The sequence below is a fragment of the Dipodomys merriami genome, unplaced genomic scaffold, assembly GCF_024711535.1.
Source record: "Dipodomys merriami isolate MVZ:Mamm:240054 unplaced genomic scaffold, mDipMer1.0.p SCAF_15, whole genome shotgun sequence".
NCBI lineage: Eukaryota > Metazoa > Chordata > Mammalia > Rodentia > Heteromyidae > Dipodomys > Dipodomys merriami.
In genome coordinates, this window is record NW_027202826.1 from 26,187,090 (window position 1) to 26,210,166 (window position 23,077).

The 23,077-nt window shown below is 42.0% G+C and overlaps 1 protein-coding gene across 2 annotated transcripts in view; it reads left to right on the plus strand.

The window, feature by feature from the left end:
* The window catches only part of Alpk1 (alpha kinase 1), a 98,084-nt gene that overhangs the window by 35,431 nt on the left and 39,576 nt on the right, over positions 1-23,077 (plus strand). Inside the window, exons 2-4 of one of the 2 annotated variants that reach the window (XM_070022472.1) lie at positions 1,664-1,699; positions 8,390-8,611; positions 14,107-14,261. In XM_070022472.1, coding sequence (XP_069878573.1) covers positions 8,491-8,611; positions 14,107-14,261 — 276 coding nt within the window. In that variant the 5' untranslated portion in view covers positions 1,664-1,699; positions 8,390-8,490. The remainder of the gene's footprint in view (positions 1-1,663; positions 1,700-8,389; positions 8,612-14,106; positions 14,262-23,077) is intronic. The other variant, XM_070022470.1, reaches the window with a different exon arrangement.

Consider the following 23,077-nt stretch of genomic DNA (forward strand, 5'->3'; position numbering starts at 1 on the left):
CCAATATTTTATTTTCACGTATAGAAAAACAAATCCATGTTGCTTTTATAAAAACCAAAACCAACTCCTTCACTGTCTATGCAGAGTATCTATTTCTTCATTGTCTATGTAAGGAGAATGAAAAGATGGATTGAATTTCTTGGTAATTCAGTTGGTTAAACTTGTGGTTCCAAGTGTCTGATCTCATTAAGGATTTTCTGGAGCCTTAAAACCTAGTCTCTGAATGTGTCATTCTCCAATTACAATTTATCTCCTCATTGTTTTCTTCTTCAGCGATTCCAAATTCAGCATCCTCTAGAATTCCCCAAGCAAGTACCCTCCCCACTTAAAAAGGCTGTACTGGGCTGGGAATGTGGCTTAGTGGTAGAGTGCTTGCTTAGCATGCATGAAGCCTGGGGTTTGATTCCTCAGTACCACATAAGCAGAAAAAGCAGAAGTGGTGCTGTGGCTCAAGCAGTAGAGTACTAGTCTTGAGCACCTAGGCTCTGAGTTCAAAATCCAGGGCTGGCAAACAAAAGAAAGAAAGCGGGGGAGGGAGGAAAAGGAGGAGGGAGAGAGGGAAAGAGAAAGAAAAGAAAGCAAACTTCTGTCAGTTAGCAAAGTTATACATACTTCCTTTATGTTTGTGATTTGTCATTTTACTTGATTTATGGAATTGTTTTGCAAATCTGAAATTATTTACTCATGATTTGTCTTGTTTTAAGGTGTTTAAACTTTTATTTATATATTACTCTAAGAGTCATGGGTATTTTAGTTAGCTTAGAAAGCTCTGCTATGAAAACTGTCATTTCCTTAAATATTTCTCATTTCTATCTTTATTCCTAGCAGAGTAGATATATACTTAGGCCTATCTACAATTTTTTTTCTGTTTCTTAATTCTTTTTTTTAATTTGTTGCCAGTTCTGGGGCTTGAACTCTGGGCCTGGGCACTGTTCCTGAGCCTCTTTATGCTCAAGGCTAGTACTCTACCACATGAGCTTTTTCTGAGTGATTTATTGGAGATAAGAGTCTCACAGACTTTTCTGCCCAGGCTAGCTTTGAACCATGATCCTCAGATCTCAACCTTCTGAGTAGCTAAGATTACAGGTGTGAGTAACTGGCACCTGGCTTTGTTTCTTAATCTTTTTATATGTTCGATGCCTTGTCTCCTTATGTCAAATTCTGGATATGTTCTGATTTAATATTATAGTTCAAAACTTCCATCTTAAGCTAGAACTAGTAACATTTTATTAAATCTCTCCATTGATTGCATTTTTAATTATTACATTTTTTATTCCTAAGTATTCTAACTCTTGTTCGACCTGATATACTTTATAGTTTGTTGCTCTTGCCTCATATTTTCAACATGCTTATTTACTTCTGTAAACATATTACACAATTTTTTTTGGTTGGTCATGGGGCTTGAACTCTGGGCCTGGGCACTGTCCCTGAGCTCTTCAGCTCAAGGCAAGCATTCTACCACTTGAGCCACAGCAGCACTTCTGATTTTCTGGTTGTTAATTGGAGATAAGAGTCTCATGGACTTTCTTGCCTGGGCTAGTTTTGAACTGTGATTCTCAGATCTGAGCCTCCTGAGTAGCTAGGATTACAGGTGTGAGCCACTGGTGCCTGGCTACATAAATAATTTTAACTGTATTTTTTTTTTTTGTCTTTTCTTTTTCAGCATTGAGACTCTAACCCAGGATGTTGCACTTGCTAGGTAAGTGATTTGCTACTGAGCTACATCCCAGCCCATATATATATATATATATATATATATATATATATATATATATATATATATATATGGCTTAAACTCAGGGCCTGGGAACTGTCCCTGAGCTAATCAAGTCTTGTACCTTACATTTAAGCCACAGCTCCACTTCCGGCTTTTTTGATAGTTACTTTGAGATAAGAGTCTCACAGATTTTCCTGCCTGGCCTAGCTTCCAACTTTGATTCTCAGATCTTGACCTCCTGAGTAGCTATGATTACAACTCACCTCTAGTCAGCTGCTTTACCCCTCGGCCACACTTCCAGAATCATTTATAATTAATGATTATAGATTATAATTAATGATTATTTATAGACTATTTATAGATATTATAAATCAGCTGCCATCAAGAAGTATTTTTTTCATGGGCCTTTAAGTTCTCAAGGGGAATTTTATTCCCCATTCAAAACAGCACATTCTGTTACAGGAGATCTCCTGGGAGGAGAAGGTGAGGGTTTAGTTATGCAATCATTCACTGAAGGTGCAGCCCTTTAGGCCCGTATCATGGTAAGTAAGATCTGGGCAGAGTTCTCCCACCTTCTATGTTGGGTAGTTCTCTGGTGCCATTTCCAATCTCTCCATTCTCTGAGTGGAAGTTGATGCTCAAGAGAATGGACTTTGGCAAATATAGTCAAGACAAAGGCTACCTTCTGTATTGCTATCAAAATGTCAGATTCCATTAGAATCCATTTGGAGTCTTTTTATTTTTTTTTCCAAGTCTATCCTGTAACAAAGGGGTTGACTATCCTATGAAAAACATTTATGTCACCAATGGAGCTGAAGCATGCAGATGTAAAAACCCAAGCACAGAACCTGGTGACTCACACCTGTAATCCTAGCTTCTTGGGAGGCTCAGATCTGAGGATTGTGATTCAAGACCAGCCCAGGCAGGAAAGTCTGTGAGGCTCTTATCTCCCAGTAACCACCAAAAAGCCAGAAGTGGAGCTGTGGCTCAACTGGTAGAGCACCAGCCTTGAACACAAAACCTAAGGGACAGTGCCTAGGCCCTGAGTTCAAGCACTAGCACAAACACACAAATTGAACACAGAATGTATAAACCTGGCTGTTTGGCTCTCTGTGTGTGTGTGTGTATGTGTGTGTGTGTGTGTGTGTGTGTGTGTGTGTGTGTGTGTGTGTGTGTGTGTGTGTGTGTGTACCTTAGGGAGTATGATTGTAATTTAGTTGGGTTCTTACACTTTTTCTAGAATTATCTATATGGTTCCTTGCTTTCCCTGGCCCCTTTCTATTTCTATTTGATTTGAAACAAAAAAAAAAATGTTAATTTGGAAAAAAAAAAGGAACACTTAGCTTGCAACAAATGCTGAGAAATTTCTGTTATTCAGTCTTAGAAACAACAAATCACTCACAGAAGGCCACAGTTCAGAGGAACACAAATTATAATAGGTTGAAATGGGAAAATGGCTCTTTTATAAATGAAGTTGACCCAAAATTTCCAGCAGGACAATTGCCTGAAGGAAAGTTTCCTGGGTTCCAGCCTGTGAGGCCTAACAATGGATCACAGAAGCCTGCACAGATGGTTGCGTTCTAAAGTGTGTCTCGTGTTACCGTATTTGCTTCCTATTGTCTCCCCTGAAGTCTACAAGGGAACAGGGAAAATGCTATAACTTTTGAAAAGTGTAAAGGATATCTTTAGGACATGTACAAATACTAACCCTTGATTTATCTTAGACATCTCTTCTTCCTTTTTCAGAAATGTGTTCACAGTTAAAATAAGATTGCTTGCTGCAGACACTCTGATTTGTCTTTTTTACTGTCTTTATAGCTAGATAGATCTCTCTGGGTGTTTACTTAGAAAACCTCTTCTATATTCCTGTCTCAAAGGGTAGTTATGCCACCATTCAACTTTGTTTTGGAGAAGCAGAAGCCTGGCACTTGTTCTTAACCTTTTCTGTCATCGCAATTACTGCCTTTGTGGCCTAAATTCTCAGAGCCATCATATATGTACATGTATGTATATTTCTAATATGATAATTTTGCTCTAAAATTTCAGATTATTATTATAAGTACCTAACTCTGTGTGTGTGTGTGTGTGTGTGTGTGTGTGTGTGTGTGTGTGTGTGTACCAGTACTGGGTCTTGAACGTGCTTAGCTTTTTGCTCATGGCAGGTGCTCCACCAATAGAGCCACACTCCCTGATTCACAAGTACTTAGCTGATCTGCCTGGGTTGGCTTCAAACCACAAACCCTCAGATGGAAGCCTCCTGAGTATGTAGGATTACAGCCTGGGGCACCAGCACCCAGCTAAAATTTATTTCTTCTTATTTTTTAAAAATTGTATTCATTTTTGTGGCAGTTCTGAGGCTTGCATTCAGGACCTGGGCACTGTCCCTGAGCTTCTTTTCTTTTTTGGGGGGGGGGGGAATCCAGTCATGGGGCCTGAACTCTGGGCCTGGGTGCTGTCCCTCAGCTCTTCAGCTCAAGGCTAGCACTCTACCACTTGAGCCACAGCGCCACTTCCGGCTTTTGTTTTCTTTTTGCTTATGTGGTGCTGAGGAATCGAACCCAGGGCCTCAGGCATGCAAGGCAAGCGCTCTACCACTGAGCCACCTTCCCAGCCCCTGAGCTTCTTTTCTTAAGAGTTACTCTCTATCACTTGAGACACAGCTCTACTTTTGGCTTTTTTTTAGTAGTGTTTAATGGAGATAAGAGTCTCACAAACTTTTCTGCCCTGAATTAGCTTCAAACCACAATCCTCAGATCTCAGCTCCCTGAGTAGCTGGGATTGCAGGAGTGAGACATGAGCACCCAGCTTAATTTTATTTTTAAATCACCAAATACAGTCATATAGCTGTATCATGTACAATATGATATTTTGATAAATTTATGGTTCACAATTCAGGCTAATTAATGTACATTCCTCACATACTTATTCTTTGTAGTGAGAACATTTAAAGTCTCTTACCTTAGTAAAATTAAAGTTAAAAAAAAGTATCATTAATTGTAGTCACTGTGCTGTAAAATAGCTCTCTTACGCATATTCTTCCTATCTAACTGCGCTTTTCATCCTTTGACATCTTTACAATGTTCTTACTCCTCAGATTTTATTGATTGCCTTCCTGCCCTTAGTCCTTTCTGTTTCTAGGAGCTGAATAAGACTACATTCTACTTTAGGTAAATGATACCGCCCCAGTAAAAGCTTACTTTAAGCCTGTAGACAATGAGATTATAAACTATTAATTTTTTTTGGGTGGGGGTCCGGTCTTAGGGCCTGAACTCTGGGTCTGGGCGCTGATCCTCAGCTCTTCAGCTCAAGGCTAGCGCTCTACCACTTGAGCCACAGCGCTACTTCCGGCTTTTTTCTTTTTGCTTATGTGGTGCTGAGGAATCGAACCCGGGGCCTCATGCATACAAGGCAAGCGCTCTACCACTGAGCCGCCTTCCCAGCTCCTTAAATTTTTTTAAAAATGCAACTATTTCTTGGCACATGCGCTAGCTCTTCATATTTCCTTATTGTCTTTTTTTTCTATCTGTTGTTCTACAAAAAGGGTTTTAAGATAGAAAATACCTTTCTTACATTATTTGGGATTTGAAGAAAAATGTGCCTAACTCACCTACAGCTCAGACCAAACCCAAATTTGTTCTTAACATTTCAACCACTAGATCAGTCTCTAGACTAACCCTCCTGTTTAACTAATACAAACCTCTCTCAAAGAATGATGAAATAGATCCATGCGAGGCTGGCTCATGCTTATAACCCTAGCTTCTCAGGAGTCTGAGCTTGAAGGATTGTGATGTGGAGCTATCCCAGACAGGAAAGTCTATCTTATCTCCAATAAACTACCAAGAAAAAGCTGGAAGTGAAGCTGCAGCTAAAGTAGTAGAGCACTAGCCTTGAGCAAAAAGGCTCAGGAACAGTGTTCAAACTCCAGGATTGGCACAAAAATAAATAACAAAGAAGAAGGATGGAACAGAATGCTCTTGTTCCGTAGTCCTTTGCCTACTCCTGTCCACAAATTATCTATCTTCTTAACTCAGAGCAGGATGAAGATAAAATTCTGAGCAGGCCCTTACTGCTTTATCTTTTCACAGTGAGGCAGTCTAATAACTAGCTAGTAGCACAAAACACTGTAGCTTACCGACATTTGAATTAAAAGGGACATTGGAAGCCGTTTAATCCAACAACCCAAGTTATGCAGGTATACTTTCTGAAATGCTCTAAGCAAAGGAGAGAGAGCATTTACACTGACACTCGAAAATCCCCATTGACAAATGGGACATTTCACTGAGGTGAATGCTCTTTAAGGCAGCATGAAGCTTCTGTCAAAGGCCTCCCCCATGCAACATTCTTTTGAATAAAGCAAGATTGTGGTAGCCAAAACTTCTCTTTGGCAGTGGTGTGGCTTTGTGAAGTGCATGTGCATGCTTTAAAACCAAAGCACATACGTGCACCCTAACACAAACACAATAATCACTGCTTTAATATGCAAATGATTACTTCATTGCATAGATAAGCTCAGAGATAGAGACTTGGCCATTCTTCTGCTTCTACCTGCCCTACCTTCCCGACTCTCTTCCTTTGCTGTCAAAATTCTACATTCCCTGTAAGAGTGTCACAACTAGACAGAAACTGCACTATCTATCCTGGTCAAGTCAGGGAGAAAATAATTTCCTTTGGTTTGCTTACAAGATACTACTTTAATAAAGAGAAGAGAGAACTGCCCGAAAAATAAATGGGCTAAAGACTTAAAGAGAAACTTCTTTGAAGAGGAAATAAGAATGGCCAATAGACACATGAAGACATGCTCAACTTCTCTAGCCATAAAAGAAATGCAAAACAAAACAACATTGAGATACCACCTCACCCCAGTTAGAATGGCTATAATCAAGAACTCTAATAACAACAGATGCTGGAGGGGATGTGGACAGAGGGAACCTTACTGCATTGTTGGTGGGAGTGTAAACTTGTTCAACCACTTTGGAAAGCAGTATGGAGGTTCCTCAAAAGACTTCACATAGAGCTCCCCTATGATCCAGCAATCCCACTTTCGAGCATTTACCCAAATGATCACAAACAAGGCTATACTAAAGCTATCAGCACAACTCTGTTCATTGCAACATTATTTGCCATAGTTAAGATGTGGAACCAACCCAGATGCCCCTCAGTAGATGAATGGATCAAGAAAATGTGGTATATATACACAATTTATTTCTATGCCTCCATCAGAAAGAATGATACTGCCCCATTTGTTAGGAAATGGAAAGACTTGGAAAAAATTATACTAAGTGAAGTAAGCCAGGCCCAAAGAAACAAAGGTCCCATGGTTTCCCTTACTTGCAATAACTAGTATATGTCTAGGACAAGCAGAAAAGGTCAAAGGCTATGTACATATGACCATATAAGATGATGTTAAGTGAAGTAAATCCCAAGATAGGGACCAAGTGGTTTTTTTCTTTCTTGCTGTTGTTATAATGTATTTAAATTGTACTATGTGACTTTTTTTGTTTCTCTTGTATGTTCTTCCCCTATGGTATAATCCCTGTTTTCACTGTATTTGATGTTGGTGCCCTGCATCTTATATATACATTTTTCTAATTTGAGAAGGGGAAAGGAAATGACAAAATGCTTAAATAAGGATACAGGATGACCCATTGTAACAATGAGATGTACAAGACACTATGTTGAAAATGAACTTTACAACTTGTGGGGCGGGGGGGGTGAGAAGGGGGGAGGGAGGCGTTGGGGAGATGGGGAAGGAAGGGATGGTAGGGGGGAAACAAAAGAGGAGGTAACAATGCTCAATAGGAAATATACTCATTACCTCACTCATGTAACTGTAACCCTTTTGCACAGTATTTTTACAATATAAAACGTATTTAAAAAGAGAAGAGAGATTGCTAATCAAGTATCTTTTAATCAAGTATTAACATGATCAAGTATCTTCTTTTTTCTACTTATTTACCAGTTATTTTTTTTCACACTGCCAATAAATCATTTTGTTCTTAAAATTACCTGAACTACAATAGATTGGTTCATCCCTTTCCTATGGACATAAGGAACTCTTGGTGGTTTCTATGTTAAATGGTAGTGTGAGCAGACCTATCTATTTTTATGATAGATCTACCTCTGTGCTAAATCTAGAAAACCCAGTTTCCTAGGATGGTCTTTCCCTCTTTTACTTACCAAGGCACCTGGCAGAGAAAAGCTTTAAATTTCGTATCTGTCATTGCCTTTCTGGGTTCAAATGATATCATGAAGAATAGTGCACAGGTGAAATTAGCAGTGGGCTATGAGAGTGGTAACTTCATCTTCTCATGTGCTTGTGTGTGGATATTAGAACACTTAGATGCTTCCTGTAGACTCCCAGAAAGGCACAAAGCGTGATGCCACCGGGATGCAGAGAAATGGATGGGAAGTATGCAGGCGATACATCAATCATGAGGCATATTCATCTTCCTTGGCCCTGAGTGATTCAGCACCCTCTCCCTTCTGTATTCAATGCCTTCAAGGTCTGTCCATCCTCAGTGGACTATAATCATTTCACACACTCCTCTAATAATATCCTCGGGGGCTGTCATGTATTTTCCTGTGTTTGCCCTATTATCTCTCCCTGCTTGAGTCTTACAGATAATTGATGATGCTCTAGTTCATCATCTTTCTTCCTCTTTTGTTCACCAGGTACCTCGGCCTTCCAGGGGCTCCTTTATTGAGAATCAATGTCTTCTCGTAGGTAATTGATCACCATAGACCCAGGGATGCTCGATTCATAGTGAATCATCATGAATAATCAAAAAGCAGTGGCTGTGCTGCTGGCAGAGTGCAAGAAGGTGCTGGACCAGCTCTTGTTGGAGGCGCCAGATGTGTCAGAAGAGGACAAGGCCCAGGAGCAGCGGTGCAGAGGTGAGGCTCTGCTGAGGGAGACACCAGCGGTGAGCCCAAAGGTTCACCCTCATCTTCCTCGCCCCAACAGCACGCTCTCATCCCTGTCCTATTTTTCTTCTTTGGGCAGATGACCACTGAAAAATGAGTGGATTTCTAGGGCATGAATGGGACATAGGCTACAGGCAGACGGGCCAGGGAAGGGAAGCCTACTTTGTTGCAATGAATTGCTGTCAGTTCTAATTTTAGGCTTCAGTACACATGAGGCTTCAAGAAACAGTTTAGTTCAAGAAGAACAAAGGGTCCACATTGCGGCGGGTGTACGTAAATTTCAATTATTAAAAAATTGAAGCAACTTCTGAATGGTGGCCCAAACAAGGGTTTTGTGCCTCAGGAATTTCCATAGACTTCTACCATTTCTACAAATATGTCAGCTTACCCGTCTCATCTCTCATGATCACCATTCTTCTGGCCATTCATAAATATCATCCACTCATCTCAGTAAATACTGAGTGCATCATGGCCAGGTGTTAAGTGTTTCGCATTTTTGCTCATCTCAGAGTTTGTACTACTCATACTATAGAAAAGCCATTCTGTCTTGTCTTTTTTTTTTTGCCAATCCTGAGGCTTGAACTCAGGGCCTGGGTGTTGTTCCTGAGCTTCTTTGTGCTGGAGGCTCTACCACTTGAATCACAGTGTCAGTTCTGGCTTTTTCTGAGAAGTTTATTAGAGATAAAAGTATATCACAGAGTTTCCTCCCCAGGCTGGCTTTGAACTACAATCCCCAGATCTCAGCCTCCTAAGTAGCTAGGATTATAGGCATGAGCCATCGGTGCCGGCTGACAAGTCATTCTGGGGATATTCTGGTCCCGAGATCTAGAAAGTGAGAACAATTCTTAGTCCTGGAACGATTTCTTTTCAACCTTTCAAATAAATGTCCCTCTGTTTCTATAAGTAGATCCTTTATCATTCCTTTTAACATTTTTCTTTTGACTATTAGTATTTTAATGTCTTTTTTAAAACAATTACTTCCTACCCAAATAACATGCCCAAGTAAAAGCCATACTCCTCATCTCTTTTGTTATAGATGTTGTTTGTGTGCTGGGGAAAAGATTATGAGAAAGTCTTTTCTCCCACTTTCTCGTACACACACACACATTTTCACAGAGGCACTTCAGTTGCTGGGAACCTCTTATCTGTGCTCCTTTCAAGGCAAAATTCTCATGTGTCCAGTCAGTTCCCAACACCTTCACATGGATATGTTCTCTCGTTACTAGCCAGATGCACCCATGTATGACTTTTCTTATGCTTGTAAATCTGAGATCACTGCTGCTCCCGGATATAAGCCCCTTATTTGGGATTGGCAGGTTCCCAGTGCCTAGAGAAGGAATTCAGTAGCTGCCTCTCCTTCCTGGAGGCAATGAATTTTTGGTTTGTTTGGTGGTAAGGCTTGAACTCAGGGCCCATGGGCTTTCCCTGAGCTCTTTTTGCTCAAAGCTAGTACTCTACAACTTTAATCCACAGCACTACTTCTGGTTTTCTGGTGGTGAACTGGAGATATGAGTCTCCAGGACTTTCCTGCCTGGGCTGCCTTCAAACTTCGATCCTCTCAGCCTCCTCAGTAGCTACAATTACAGGTGTGAGCTGCCAGCACCCAGCTTTGTGGTTGTTACTGAAGTTTCTCTCTTGTCCTCTAACTACATCAGACTGTTTTCCCCATCCACATACCTTTAAGCTTTGTGTTCTCCCTAGTGAAAACGCAGAACTCCTGAGCCAATAGCATTTTTCTTTTCCTTTTCCTTCCCAAGTGCCACAGAATAGGGGCAATAATCTGTTTGGTTCCAGATAAGACAAATCAGGGCTAACAAAAAAAAAAAAAAAATCACTAAATTGGAAGTGGAAACAAGAGGACTGTCCATGATCCAGTCTGGCCTGTAGGGAAAGACAGTTCAGAGGAGGCAAAATAAGTTGTAAAGAATAAGCTTTCAGCTGGGTACCAGTGACTCACGCCTGTAATCCTAGCTACTCAGGAGGCTGAGATCTGAGGATCATGGTTCAAAGCCAGCCTGGGCAGAAAAGTCCGAGAGACTCTGATCTCCAATTAACCACTAGAAAACCAGAAGTGGCGCTGTGGCTCAAGCGGTAGAGCACTCGCCTTGAGCTGAAGAGCGCAGGGACAGCATTCAGCCCCACGACCGACCAAAAAAAAAAAAAAAAAAGAATAAGCTTTCTCTGCCAGGGCCATGCCTGTGATCGCAGTATCTTGAGTTCAAGGCCAGCCTAGATCACATAATAAAAACGTCTCAAAAAAAATAACACTTGCATTGTTGTGAAGAAATTTAGTAATCTGAAGCTGAAGTGATTCAGTTCCAAAGTATGCTGAAATGCTGGCAACCTCAAATCATGCTTCTTTTATCACATCACCACCCACGTTCTCAGGGCCCAGATAATTTACCAAACAAGAACACTCTTTCTAAAAAAGTTTTAAAATATTTTTTATTTTCTTTAAGTAGTTATATAAAGGAGTTGTCACCTAACAAATCAGTTTATGAATACAATGCATCTTGAGCAAGAGGACATACTTTATTGTTGTTATTCTAATCTTTGGGCTTGAACTCAGGGGCTGGGTGCTGTCCCTGAGCTTCTTTTTAGCTCAAGGCTAGCTAAGCATTCTACCACTTCAGCCACAAGCCACGTCTGGCTTTTTCTGAGTAGTTTACTGGCAATAAAAGCCTCATGGACTTTCTTGCCTAGGCTAGCTTCGAACTGCAATCCTAAGATCTCAGGCTTCTGAATAGCTAAGATTACAGGCGTGAGCCACCAATGTCTGGCCCCAGAGGACATTCTTTTTTTTTTTTTTTTTTTGCCAGTCATGGGGCCTGAACTCTGGGCCTGGGCACTGTCCCTCAGCTCTTCAGCTCAAGGCTAGCACTCTACCACTTGAGCCACAGCACCACTTCCAGCTTTTTCTGCTTATGTGGCGCTGAGGAATCGAACCCAGGGCCTCATGCATGCAAGGCAAGCACTCTACCACTGAGCCACATTCCCAGCCCCCCAGAGGACATTCTTGAAAGTGAAAAGTGGCGCTGTGGAAAGGTACACATAGAGCACAGCACACAGGCCTGCATAGCCAGACCACTCCTAACTATTGAGAACTTCCCTTGGGAAAGTTTGCTCTATATATAGGTATTGAGAATATTTTCAGAAATTGAAATAATTTCAGTGATTGGATGAGTGCCACATTCTATAGCAGAATGGGACCCTGTAAGTCCCCCATGCCAGGACTCTGATTCCATTGGAGGAGACTATGGTAGAACAGGTGTGTTCAGGAGTTCTGGACTACTGAGTCAGAGTGGGAGGGTCCACTTCCCTGCAAAACTTGAAAGCCACCATGAGTTCTCAGACCAATCACTCATCAGAGTTTCACCTGATATCCCCTCAGTGCCAAGTAGTCCTTCTCTGCCTGGAAACATGGGGGCCAGTCCACAAAAAGACACAGAGGAAAGCCGGGCACCCATGGCTCACATCTGTAATCCCAGCTACTCAGGAGGCTGAGATCTGAGGATTGTGGTGCAAAGCCAGCCCAGGCAAGAAAGTCTATGAGACTCTTATTTCCAATTAACCACCAGAACACAGGAAGTGGCACTTTGGCTCAAAGTGGTAGAGTGCTAGCCTTGAGCAAAACAAAATAAAACAAAACCCTCATGGATAGAGCCCAGGCCCTGAGTTCAAGCCCCTTGATTGACAAGAAAGAAAGCAAGAAAGAAGAAAAAAAGCAAACAAGCAAGCCAGCAAGAAAGAAAGAGAGAGAGAGAGAGAGAGAGAGAGAGAGAGAGAGAGAGAGAGAGAGAGAGAGAGAGAGAGAGGAAGGAAGGAAGAAAGAGAGAGAGAGAGAGAGAGAGAGAGAGAGAGAGAGAGAGAGAAAGAAAGAACAAAACAAAATTAGATTCTTCCTTCTTCTTGCCTTTCTTTGTTTTGTCGTATCTTATTTGCACTGTTTAGTATGCCTCAGGCTTTCATAAGACTAACGATGTCTCTTTACCTTGATATTCTTCTGCCCATCACGGTATGATTTTTACAAAGCATGGGACATGACACCTGTCCTCAGGAAGCTTGCAGCCCAATTCAGACAGAAGTAGTCACAGCGAAGTGTGATGAAGGATGAAAGAGCACAAGCCTTCCGGTTTGGGAGTGCAGAGAGGGGACTTTTCACTTCCACTGTGAGGGCCCAGCAGGCTGAGAGGACCAGGCATGTGTGACTGCATGAAATGCTGAAGGCAGTAGGCCTGACTGTCCATCAAGGCATGGCGTAGACAGTATACACAGAACAGAAAGGGTGAAACGAAAGAATTCAAGCATTTTGTGCAGAGTGATGTCCTGGTCCATTTTGTGAGAAAGAGGATGGACAAATAGAGAAGATGGAATAGCTAGAGTGAGACTGGAAGTGTGAAGTCAGATTTTTTTAAAAAAATACTGAGCAGGAGGAAATGGGGGATTAGATAACCAATTAGATTCAGGGAGAAAGAACACAAAACTAGATTGATCAGGCTTCAGGTTTGGGTGACAGATTTTTTTATTCAGTTTTGGATATGTTGAGTGTGAGATGCCTTTGAGACAAGTACTAGGTGATTTATAGTTGGATAAGTAGGTAGATGATAGATAGATAGATAGATAGATAGATAGATAGATAGATAGATAGATAGATAGAGCGAGCGAGCCATAACCTTTACTGAGAACAAGTTTCTTTCAGTTATCAACATTACACAGTTTCAAAGTTTACACAGTAGAAGTGAATCATCTGAACAAGTAGAAACCAGAACTAGAAATAGACTTGAATTGAATAAATTCAATGTTGATGATAGAAAATAGAAGAAAAAAATCCACTTTCCAGAGTTGCTAGGCTTTAGAGTTTGGCTAGGAGACTGTTGAAACAGTATACGTAGACTTGGTGCCCACAGAGACATTTTATACAACTACTACTTCAGAACAGGACATTTTACCATGAACTGAGATCATTTCACATCTCATGTGTGTGGTTGTTGTTTTTCATAATTCTCTGTGTTCAAGTGTGTTTGATTCACAGAGCTAGGATGCAACACACTGAAGCCAAAAGAAGTGGAACAAATTACTCTCCATTACCCAGCTGCCACAAACCCCACATGCCGTGCCATTCCAATCCCTTTCTCGTTTTACAGGGAAAATAATATTTCCTTCATCCCTTTCTCTGATTGTTCATGCAGAGATAGACAGTGAAGTGCTTTGCTTCCTGCTAAAACCCTTTCTTAATGCCTGACTACCCCCAGTTTACCCTCAGGGCACAGTAGAGCAGGGCCAACCTTGACAGATAGCTCCATGCTATTATTCTTTGAGTCTGAACCAAATGCTTAGACCAGCGGGCAAGAGGTAGGGGAAAGGTTTTCTCACTGTCTGTCTCTGAGATGCTTCATCATAACATGGGTAGCTCTGTAGCCTTTTCTTTGACTGCAATTTCCTAACCTGAACTCTGACCTTTGCAGCTTTACTCCCCAGTGAGTTAAGGATTCTGATCCAGGAGGCGAAGGAAATGAAGTGGCCCTTCGTGCCTGAAAAGTGGCAGTACAAACAAGCAATGGGCCCAGAGGACAAAACAAACCTGCACGATGTGATTGGCGCCGGGCTACAGCAGCTACAGGTAGGAAGAGCCATACCACCTGTCCCCTCTGCCCCCAAAGGAGCCATTTAGACTCTAAGTGGTCTAATAGATTAAATTTCATTGAAGCACAGGACAAGCTTACTCTTATGGTCAGTCAGTTCTGCCAGATTGACTAATGTAGGGGAAATAGCTGTTTAAAAAGCATCAACTTGTCCATGTGAGGAAACCAAATGGAGTAAAAGTAAGAAGCATGGCCAGTAGGTTCAATCAAGGCCTGTCTACTTGAAATATTGATGTTTGTGAATTCACTGTGCCTTATAACTTATTTATTTTGAAATGATACTTGGATAGCTTGAAAAAAACATCACTAGGCTCACATCTGTGCGATCTGCTATCTAAACTATGAATTCTGTCATGTCCTTTCCCCAAATCCATCCTCGGTCCTTCCATGGCTTCTCATGACTCAGGAAACAATGTGAGTTGTTGCCATGTTTCTTTCTCAACTCACTAGAAATGTAGTGAACTACCTCCACTGAGGGCCAGAGACAACCTTAAGAATAGCAATGGGACCCAGAGAACTTGGGGTTCAAGCTTAGGTTCTGCTGATTTTAAAAGGAGCAGGGCTTTCCTTTCAGGTTGCATTGCCTTTGATTCTCACTCTCCAAGATAATTGTCAAGAAAATCCACTTGTTTGTATGATTTTTTTCTTACATAAATATACATTTGATGCTAGGCACTGGTGGCTCACATCTGTAATCCTAGCTATTCAGAGGCTGATACCTGAGGATTGCAATATGAAGCCAGCTTGGGTAGGAAAGTCCTTGAGATTCATTGCCTCCAATTAACTACTAAGAAGTCAGAAGTAGAGAGCTATGACTCAAGTGGTAGAGCACTAGCCTTTAGCAAAAAAGCGTAGGGCCAGTGCTCAAGACCAGTATACATGCATGTATGCACACACACACACACACACACACACACAATAATACATACATAAATTAACATATATATATACACACACATATACATATGGGTGACAATGATAATAGTTGTTTAGGGATTTACTAAGAGTGGTTGAGCCTCTATCTCTCTCTTCTCACTGGAAAACCTGCAACCAAACCAGATTAAGCAGACCGAGGGATTTCAGGCAAAGGAAAGAGAATACTTGGAAAGACTGTAATGACCTTTTCTGAGGTTTTTAAATAAATATGTTTGGCATTAATGAAGAAGTCGAATAAAATAGTAACTCTAAATTACATATGATTGACTTGATGAAGTGTTCATCAAATTGTCCAAGCAACCCTCTGATGGGTTATTTTCATCACCATAACTCTTTTTTTAACAAATAAAAATATTAAGTACCGAAAGATAAACTGGCCCAGGGAAACAAATGAGCAACGAATGGAACAACTACTTTTAATTTCCTCCTTTGTGCAATTTCAACCCTGCCATCAGAAAGCCCTGGGTGAAGGAGCTGGTACTACAGGTGGGGGCTCTGCAACTTGGCCTGATCTGTAGCAGAATCCTCTGCAGAGATGCAAGTGTTCCCTGTTTGTGCTGTTCAACATGGCCATCACCATTCTATTAGGCTCTTGAATACTTGTAAAGGCAAGTGGAACTGAAGATCTGAATTTGTGCTTTATCATTTTTTTTTAAAGAACATCTGTCTAAATAATCACATGTGGCTGGCGTTAACATCTTACTGGTTAGGATATCTCTAAACCAGTAACTCTTCTAGCAACATCTTCTAACAATAGGGCATGGAAACTTGAGCCCCAAACAAAATCCATTACCTAACCACCTCACCAAAAATCTTATGTGGAAGTGGAGGTCTAAGACGCAAAATATACAACCACTTCACGTGATTCTGGGAATCCTTGATGCAAAGAGAAGAAATAGGAGACATGTGGAGAGAGAGACCACAGCTTGACCAAGGAGGCAGAGGCAGAAGACAGGAGGTGAGGCGAAAAGGAGAATTGGGTGTGAAAATTGTGAGATCAACCAACTGGAAAAGAGCTCTCTCCTCCATTGGTTGTGCAAACTGTTGCTTAGACTGAGCCATTCCAGAATGGCTGCTACACCTGCTCGAAGAAGCCGTGTGTGTAGTCAGGCCAGTTGCAGACAAGAATTCTAGCAGCCTTCCAAGGAAAACCAGAACCAAAGAAGCCCACAGGGAGTAACCCCTGCTCTGACTTTGGGGCTTAGCACGCTCCTCTGGTTTTTGAATCTAGGCTGAGACCTTGGGGTGCATCACATCGCCACAACCATGGCTTTTCTCTCCTTCTTCTATCTTGTTATTCTCCTGGTCCCCAGTCCTCCTTCCAAACTTGATAGTGAAAACAGTTTTTTTTAAAAATGAAGCCAGTTCAAGGCTTCTATATTTGGGGGGGGGGTTCGTGTGAGCTGAGAGCTAAACCACTCAGGAATGTTTTCAGAGCGCTGGGCGTCTGTATAGTACATGCATTTCACCACAGTGGCATCAAAAGCCAGAGAATTTAAGAAGTGTGTGCCTCTCACACGAGGTCATTCAGGGGCAGCTCTAAAAATCTGCATCGGGGCCTCCTTTAGTGCCTAATGTATTTAATCTGGGAGCTTTTTGAACTCTGAGCTTCATTTTCTTTAGCTTAACCAGCAAGCTATAAATTAAGCAACCACACCTCCTAAGACTTTTAGGATGTTTTCCTACTGTGCCAGGCCCAAAGTGCACAACTGCTTGACCCACCCTGTTTTGTACATGTCGGGGAGTCCAGTGCCCCCTGGGCCAGGCTCCCTCTAGCTCGCCCTGCTTAGTGTCTGAGCTTGTTAGAACAGCTTGGTTAACTTTCTTGATTGGGTTTTGTCCTGATGTGACATTGGGGATCAACTGCTGAGGACTTTTTTTTTTTTAACTTTAGAAGGAATCCTTCCCATAAAAAGTTTTCCTTCCACTTTACAAAGTCAGCACAACACTTAGTTTGTAAATGGTATATCTTTTCATTAGTTCCACAAACAACAGACCGAAAGTCAGAAGAAAAGGCTTAAGGAAAAGGCTAAGTGATGGTCGACTCTTCAATAGCTTTCAGTTGGTGAAAATGTGAATCGCTCGTAATGGCACTACTCAGGCTGAACTTAGTAACTGCAGAAAAATGGGGTGTGTTGTATGATTTCTGTGTCCCCCTCTCCTCCCAATCTCCCTCCCCAGCCCTCTCCTTCCCTTCCCCTAATTTCTTGTCCCCAACTTTTTCCTTCCTACCTCCCTTCCTTCCCATCTATCTCCTCCCCAGCCTTCCCTTTCTCTCTTTCCTTCTCCTCATGTCCCTCCTTTCCCCCTTCCCTTCTTTCCCCCTCTCCACACCCCTCCCTAGCCCTCTCTTTCCCTCCTCCCTCCCTCTTCAATCTTTTTTCCTTTGGTGTGTGGCCACAGACAGATATTTATGGCAGGGGCCAACTTCCTTTACACTCCACACAAAGCTTGCTGACTTGAGAGAGTTTGTCTGCGCTCTCCCAGAAAAAACACCTGCAGGATGCTCCCCCAGAAACCTGGAGAGATGGGAGATTAATGTGGCTGTAATAGCCAGGCAGTGTTTTGGGTATTATGCCCTCTCCCCAGGTAGATGGGCCTTTTCCGAGATGATACCAATTATTTATTGCTGAAACATCTGTTGATAACTGCAGCTGCCCTTGTAAAACAAAGGATATCATGGGGTCACAGGCTATAGGGACCTCAAATCCTACCTCATGCTAGCTTTGGTCTATTCAACAACACCCCCAAGTCCATGGGCTACCATCATCTTTAGTGTCTCATCGTGCCGTGGAAATACTTTATAAACACTGCCCTGCCTTGCCGTGCTGGCTTTGAAGTATTATTTCATCTTCATTGGTAATTTATATTCCAGCGCCATTGTGCTGTGGGAAAAAAGAAGGGGAACTTTTTTTTGTTTTGTTTTCCATTTAATTGTATATCGCCTGACACTTTGACCCGTATTATTAGTATTAGTCAGGAAAAAAAAAAGAGAAAGGATTTTCTCCCTCTCTTATTTAAAAATAAAATTTCAAGGGAAAGTAAGCACTCCTTCAGCTCTTTTCAGTCAAAACAATGTTTACACTCCAAGAGAGAAAGATGAAAAGCACGAGCAACTTTTTTTTTTTTCAAGTGCCGGAGAAGGGCAGTTCAGTTTTTGAAAGAGAACAGTAAAGGCCCTTATAAATATCATTCAGCTAAACCTTTGATGGATTTTTTTTTAAAGGATTGCAGGCATTTAGAGTTGGCTTCCATCTCTTGGCTTTGGTGCAGAAACAGACCACTGACTAGAAAACCCGGCCCTTGTATGTAGTGCCAGGGGAAAGGGGCTGTAATATGGATGCTACCTTTGAGGAACTTTCCCCCCCCCCCAGTAACTTTCACTTTTCTAAAAGGAGCAATTTCTATACCATCAAAAGGAAATCTGAAAATAAAGCTTTTGAAAAAGAGAGAGAAAGGGTGAGCTGAGATTTGCATGTCTATAGCAATTGGGAACAAGAATTGATTGCTCAACCTTGATTTTGAAATTCCCTGCAAAAAGGCTGGCCTCTCCCTACCGGTTTCTTGGTGGAAGGAAGCTGCTGTGTGGCAGCTCCTCTTCAGAGATACAGGGTGATATCCAAGGGTTGGTACCAAAGTACAGTCTGAGAAGAGAAGAGGACGGCTCGGGGTGGCATTTTTTCGTTCTCATTTCCTTTTCTACTCTGGAGACATGGGAATCTGGTAGCTTTTATGCCGTGAATGTTTGTTGAAAATTTGAGAAAAATTTGAAGAGAGAACCCCCTCTCCTCCAAACAATTAAATGGTTAGTTATTTCTTTATGCTATTTTGGCTAAAAAACAAACAATCAAAAAAAAACTTTGTAGATGACTAATAAATGGAAAAGTTTGCCTTCCAGAATACTTTTGTGTTTGTTGGTTTCTAAGATGTCTCTTCAGATCATCTTGGTACCTTCAATTTGTTCTGGGGTTTGTTTTTGGTGGGTTTTTTTTTGGTGGTGTTTGGTTCTAGTGTTGTTCATTGTTTCTTTCTTTGTTCTTTTGGTTTTGGGAATTTCTAGAGTTTAAACTCAAGGCCTCTAAGCACTTTAACGTTTGAGCCATGTGCCTAGTTGTACCACAGACCTCCCTACCAGCCTTTTTCCTGGGGCTAGCCTCAAACCAAGATCCTCTTACCTCAGCTTCCTTTGGAGCTGGGATTATAGATGTGCATCGCCATGCTCAGCCATAATATTTTGTTTTTGAACTGCTTATCCAATGAAAAAAATTAAAATATGTAAACATGAATAAATATAAGAGCTGATCCTTGCAAGCTTGCAGGAAAAATGCTATGAAAAAGTCTAGTGTCACCAGTTTCAAAGCTGAGAGGAACGGAGTTTATTTTCTAATAAACTCCCAAAGGGGGAGTTTATTAGAAAATAAAATATCAAGTTGAATAAAGGCAGTTATGTGGTGTGAGGGCCGAGTAAAAGGGTAAGTGAGAACAATCAAATCTCATCTAGGAATTAACTTTTGTTTGAAAGATGTTCTTGGTTGTGCCTCAAGGGTTAGAGCATTTGCCTGGCAGGCAGAAGGCCCTGAGTTCAAACCACAGTACTGTTCCTTCAAAAGAAGGAAAGAAAGGAAAAGATGGTCATAAAATTAATGCCAACATGAGCTGGGAAGGTGGCTCGGTGGTAGAGTGCTTGCCCCGCATGCCTAAGGCCCTGGGTTTGGTTCCTTAGCACCACATAAACAGAAAAAACTGGAAGTGGCTCTGTGGCTCAAGTGGTAAAGCACTAGCCTTGAGTGGGGGGGAAGTAAGTATAAATCATTCATCCATTCATAAATACTACATAGGTACCACCTTGTGCTGAAGCCTTGTAATAAAGCTCCAAGAAAAATGTAAAAGGAATAGAAGCCAAGCATCAGTGGCTCACATCTGTAATCCTAGCTACTCAGGAGGCCGAATTGGAGGATCATGGTTCAAAGCCAGCCTGGGCAAGAAAGTCGATGAGACTTTTATTCCTAGTCAACCACCAAAAAGCTAGAGTGGAACTGTGGCTCAAGTGGTAGAGAGCCAGCCTTGACAAGGACAGTATTGGAGCCCTGACTTTAAGCCCATGCCTGACAGAAAGAAGAGAGAAAGAGAGGAAGGAAGAAAGAGAGAGAAATAGAGAAAGAAAGAAAGAAAGAAAGAAAGAAAGAAAGAAAGAAAGAAAGAAAGAAAGAAAGAAAGAAAGAAAGAAAGAAAGAAGAAAGAAAGAAAGAAAGAAAGAAGAAAGAAAGAAAGAAAGAAAGAAGGAGAGAGAAAGAAAGAAAGAAAGAAAGAAAGAAAGAAAGAAAGAAAGAAAGAAAGGAAGGAAAAGAGAGGAAGGAAAGAGAAGGGAAGGGAAAGGAAGGACCCAGGTGATATTCTGGAAGAGTTTCTGTAAGGAAGAAGAGAAAGGGCTGGGAAGGTGGCTCAAGTGGTAGAGTGCTTGCCTAGCATGCATGAAGCCCTGGGTTTGATTCCTCAGTACCACATAAACAGAAAAAGCCAGAAATGGCACTGTGACTCAAGTGGTAGAGTGCTAACCTTGAGCAAAAGAAGCTTAGGGACATTGCCCAGAGTCCAAGCCCCAGGACTGGCAAAAGAAAAAAAAAAAAGAAAGAGGGAAACACTTATCAAAACTTGATGTATTCACATAATTTGTTCCATCTATTGAGTAACACATGACAGGTATTCAATATATATTCTTCTGGTTTTCACCACTCTCTTGCAAAGTTAACAAAGAAGAAGTTAAGGAAGATTTCCATCTCTCTGGAAGTCTCTTGTTCTTCACATTCAAGAACACACTGTATGTAGGATTTAGCTGGCTGTACATATGCTAAGACATCTGTGGTCACCATCTCCCAGAGCCCCTGTTCTGACTGATTCAAACCCCAGGGCTTCACTCCATGACTGAACATGAAGCATCAGGCTCAGACGGGATCCGACCCCAACCAGATGACTGAGGTTGAGGATGCAACCATTGCCAGATACTTACCCTGAACCTCTTCAAAAGGAGAGCGTGTCAGAGAAATGGAGAGTTCGAAGTACAACTGATGCTGGGTTGTGACTCAGTGGTACCATGTTTGCCTAGCATATGTGAGGCCCTGAATTCAACTCTCCAGAAGTACAAAAATTAAAAAAAAAAACAAATAAAATAAAAACGTTGTGCAAATGTGTAGCTGAGCATGTAGTTAGAGGCAAACCATCCTTCCTGTAGTAACCATTTACCTGAATGAGGTGGGCACTATGGACAGGGCAGGTTCCCAGCCTCTTTAGGCTGCTAGCTGAGCTAGAGGATACAGGAGCAGGCATAAGGGTGCACAGTCTTGATTGTGCTCTAGGACGTCTTAAGACACCTGAAGGTCATGAGTATTGTCTGTTCTCTTCCAAGGTCTGGTCCTCCACTGAATGGCCCCACCAGCCTCCACTAGCACAAGCTAGGAACTAGCGTCACTCTAGCAGCCCTCTCTCCCTTGCCTGCCCTATCTCCACCTTCACCTGGTCCCATTGGTTCTCCCCCTAGAGCTCTCCAATTCACTTCCACCACCTCTATCTGTCTTAGTCTGTTCTGTGTGCCGATAAAAGAATGCTAAAAATATACAGCACTGTAGTTAGTTTGGTTCAGTCCTGGAAGCTGGGAGAGCCAAGGACATGGTGCCAGTCCTGAGGTTGAGCCTTCACGCCGTGCCCTCTCTTGGCTGAAGGTGGAAGACAAAGAGAGTTTGAGTGCAAGGGAGGGCCAAATTGGTTCTTCTAACAAGCCCCCTTTCACCAGAACTGACCCATCTCCAAGCAATGACATTACCCCATTCATGAGAGCAAAGTCCTCTTGACATAATAACCTCCCAGGAGAATCTACCTCCTAACGCGAATGCTTTGGAGATTAAGTTTCCAACACACAAACTTTAGGAGATCCATTCAAACCACAGCACTCTCTTTGTCCAAGATGCAGTTATGTCTTACATGGGCTCTCACCTGAGTAGATTTCCAGGTTCACTTTGCTCTTTTCCTCCAGTTTATTGGAGGTAAAATTCTCATGGACTTTCCTGTCTGGGCTGGCTTTGAGCCATGATCCTCAGATCTCAGCCTCCTGAGTAGCTAGGGTTATAGGTGTGAGCCACCGGCTCCTGGCATAAACGAGAAATCTTATACCACCCCCAACTGTCTAGGAATATCTGGGTCTGTAAAAGTTCACTGACAATTCCTCTGCCATCCCTGCCCTGCCCTGTCTAACCTTGCACACGGCTGTCTCCACTCGAGAGACACTCTTCGGCTCTTTGTGACGTTCCATGCAGTTCTCACATCTCAGCTGAGGTTGCCTATTCAGGAAACATTGTCTGGCCTCCAGAAGCATAGATCAGCACAGTCATGAAAGCTTACTCTGTACTCTGGCTACACATCCATCCGAGGTCCAAGGGAAGGCTCTGCTTTATGTCAGCTCCCTTAGAAACAATATTTAATCACCTAAAATACCACTGGTTATGAGTGGTGTGATGGCAGTCGGAGAGGAAGCAGGAATGAGAAATTGCACGTGGAAATGCTTCCATGCAAATGAGCCATGCTATCTTCCTTCCAGAAGAATCTATGCTACCATATTCCCAGAAGGAGAAGACTCAGAATATGTGACTAAAGGTAGTTGCCATGAGCATCACAGCTCAACACTTTTCTCCACATTGCAACCAGAGTATCTTTCTCACATAGGAATCTGGTATTATTTCCTGCATACATTTGGGGAGGAGGGTATGGGAAATCTCTCTATTTCTTTCTCTTTTTTTTGGTCTGAGACTGGGACTCAAACTCCGTATCTGATGCTTGCTTTTGTTCATTGGCTGGAGCTCTACCACCT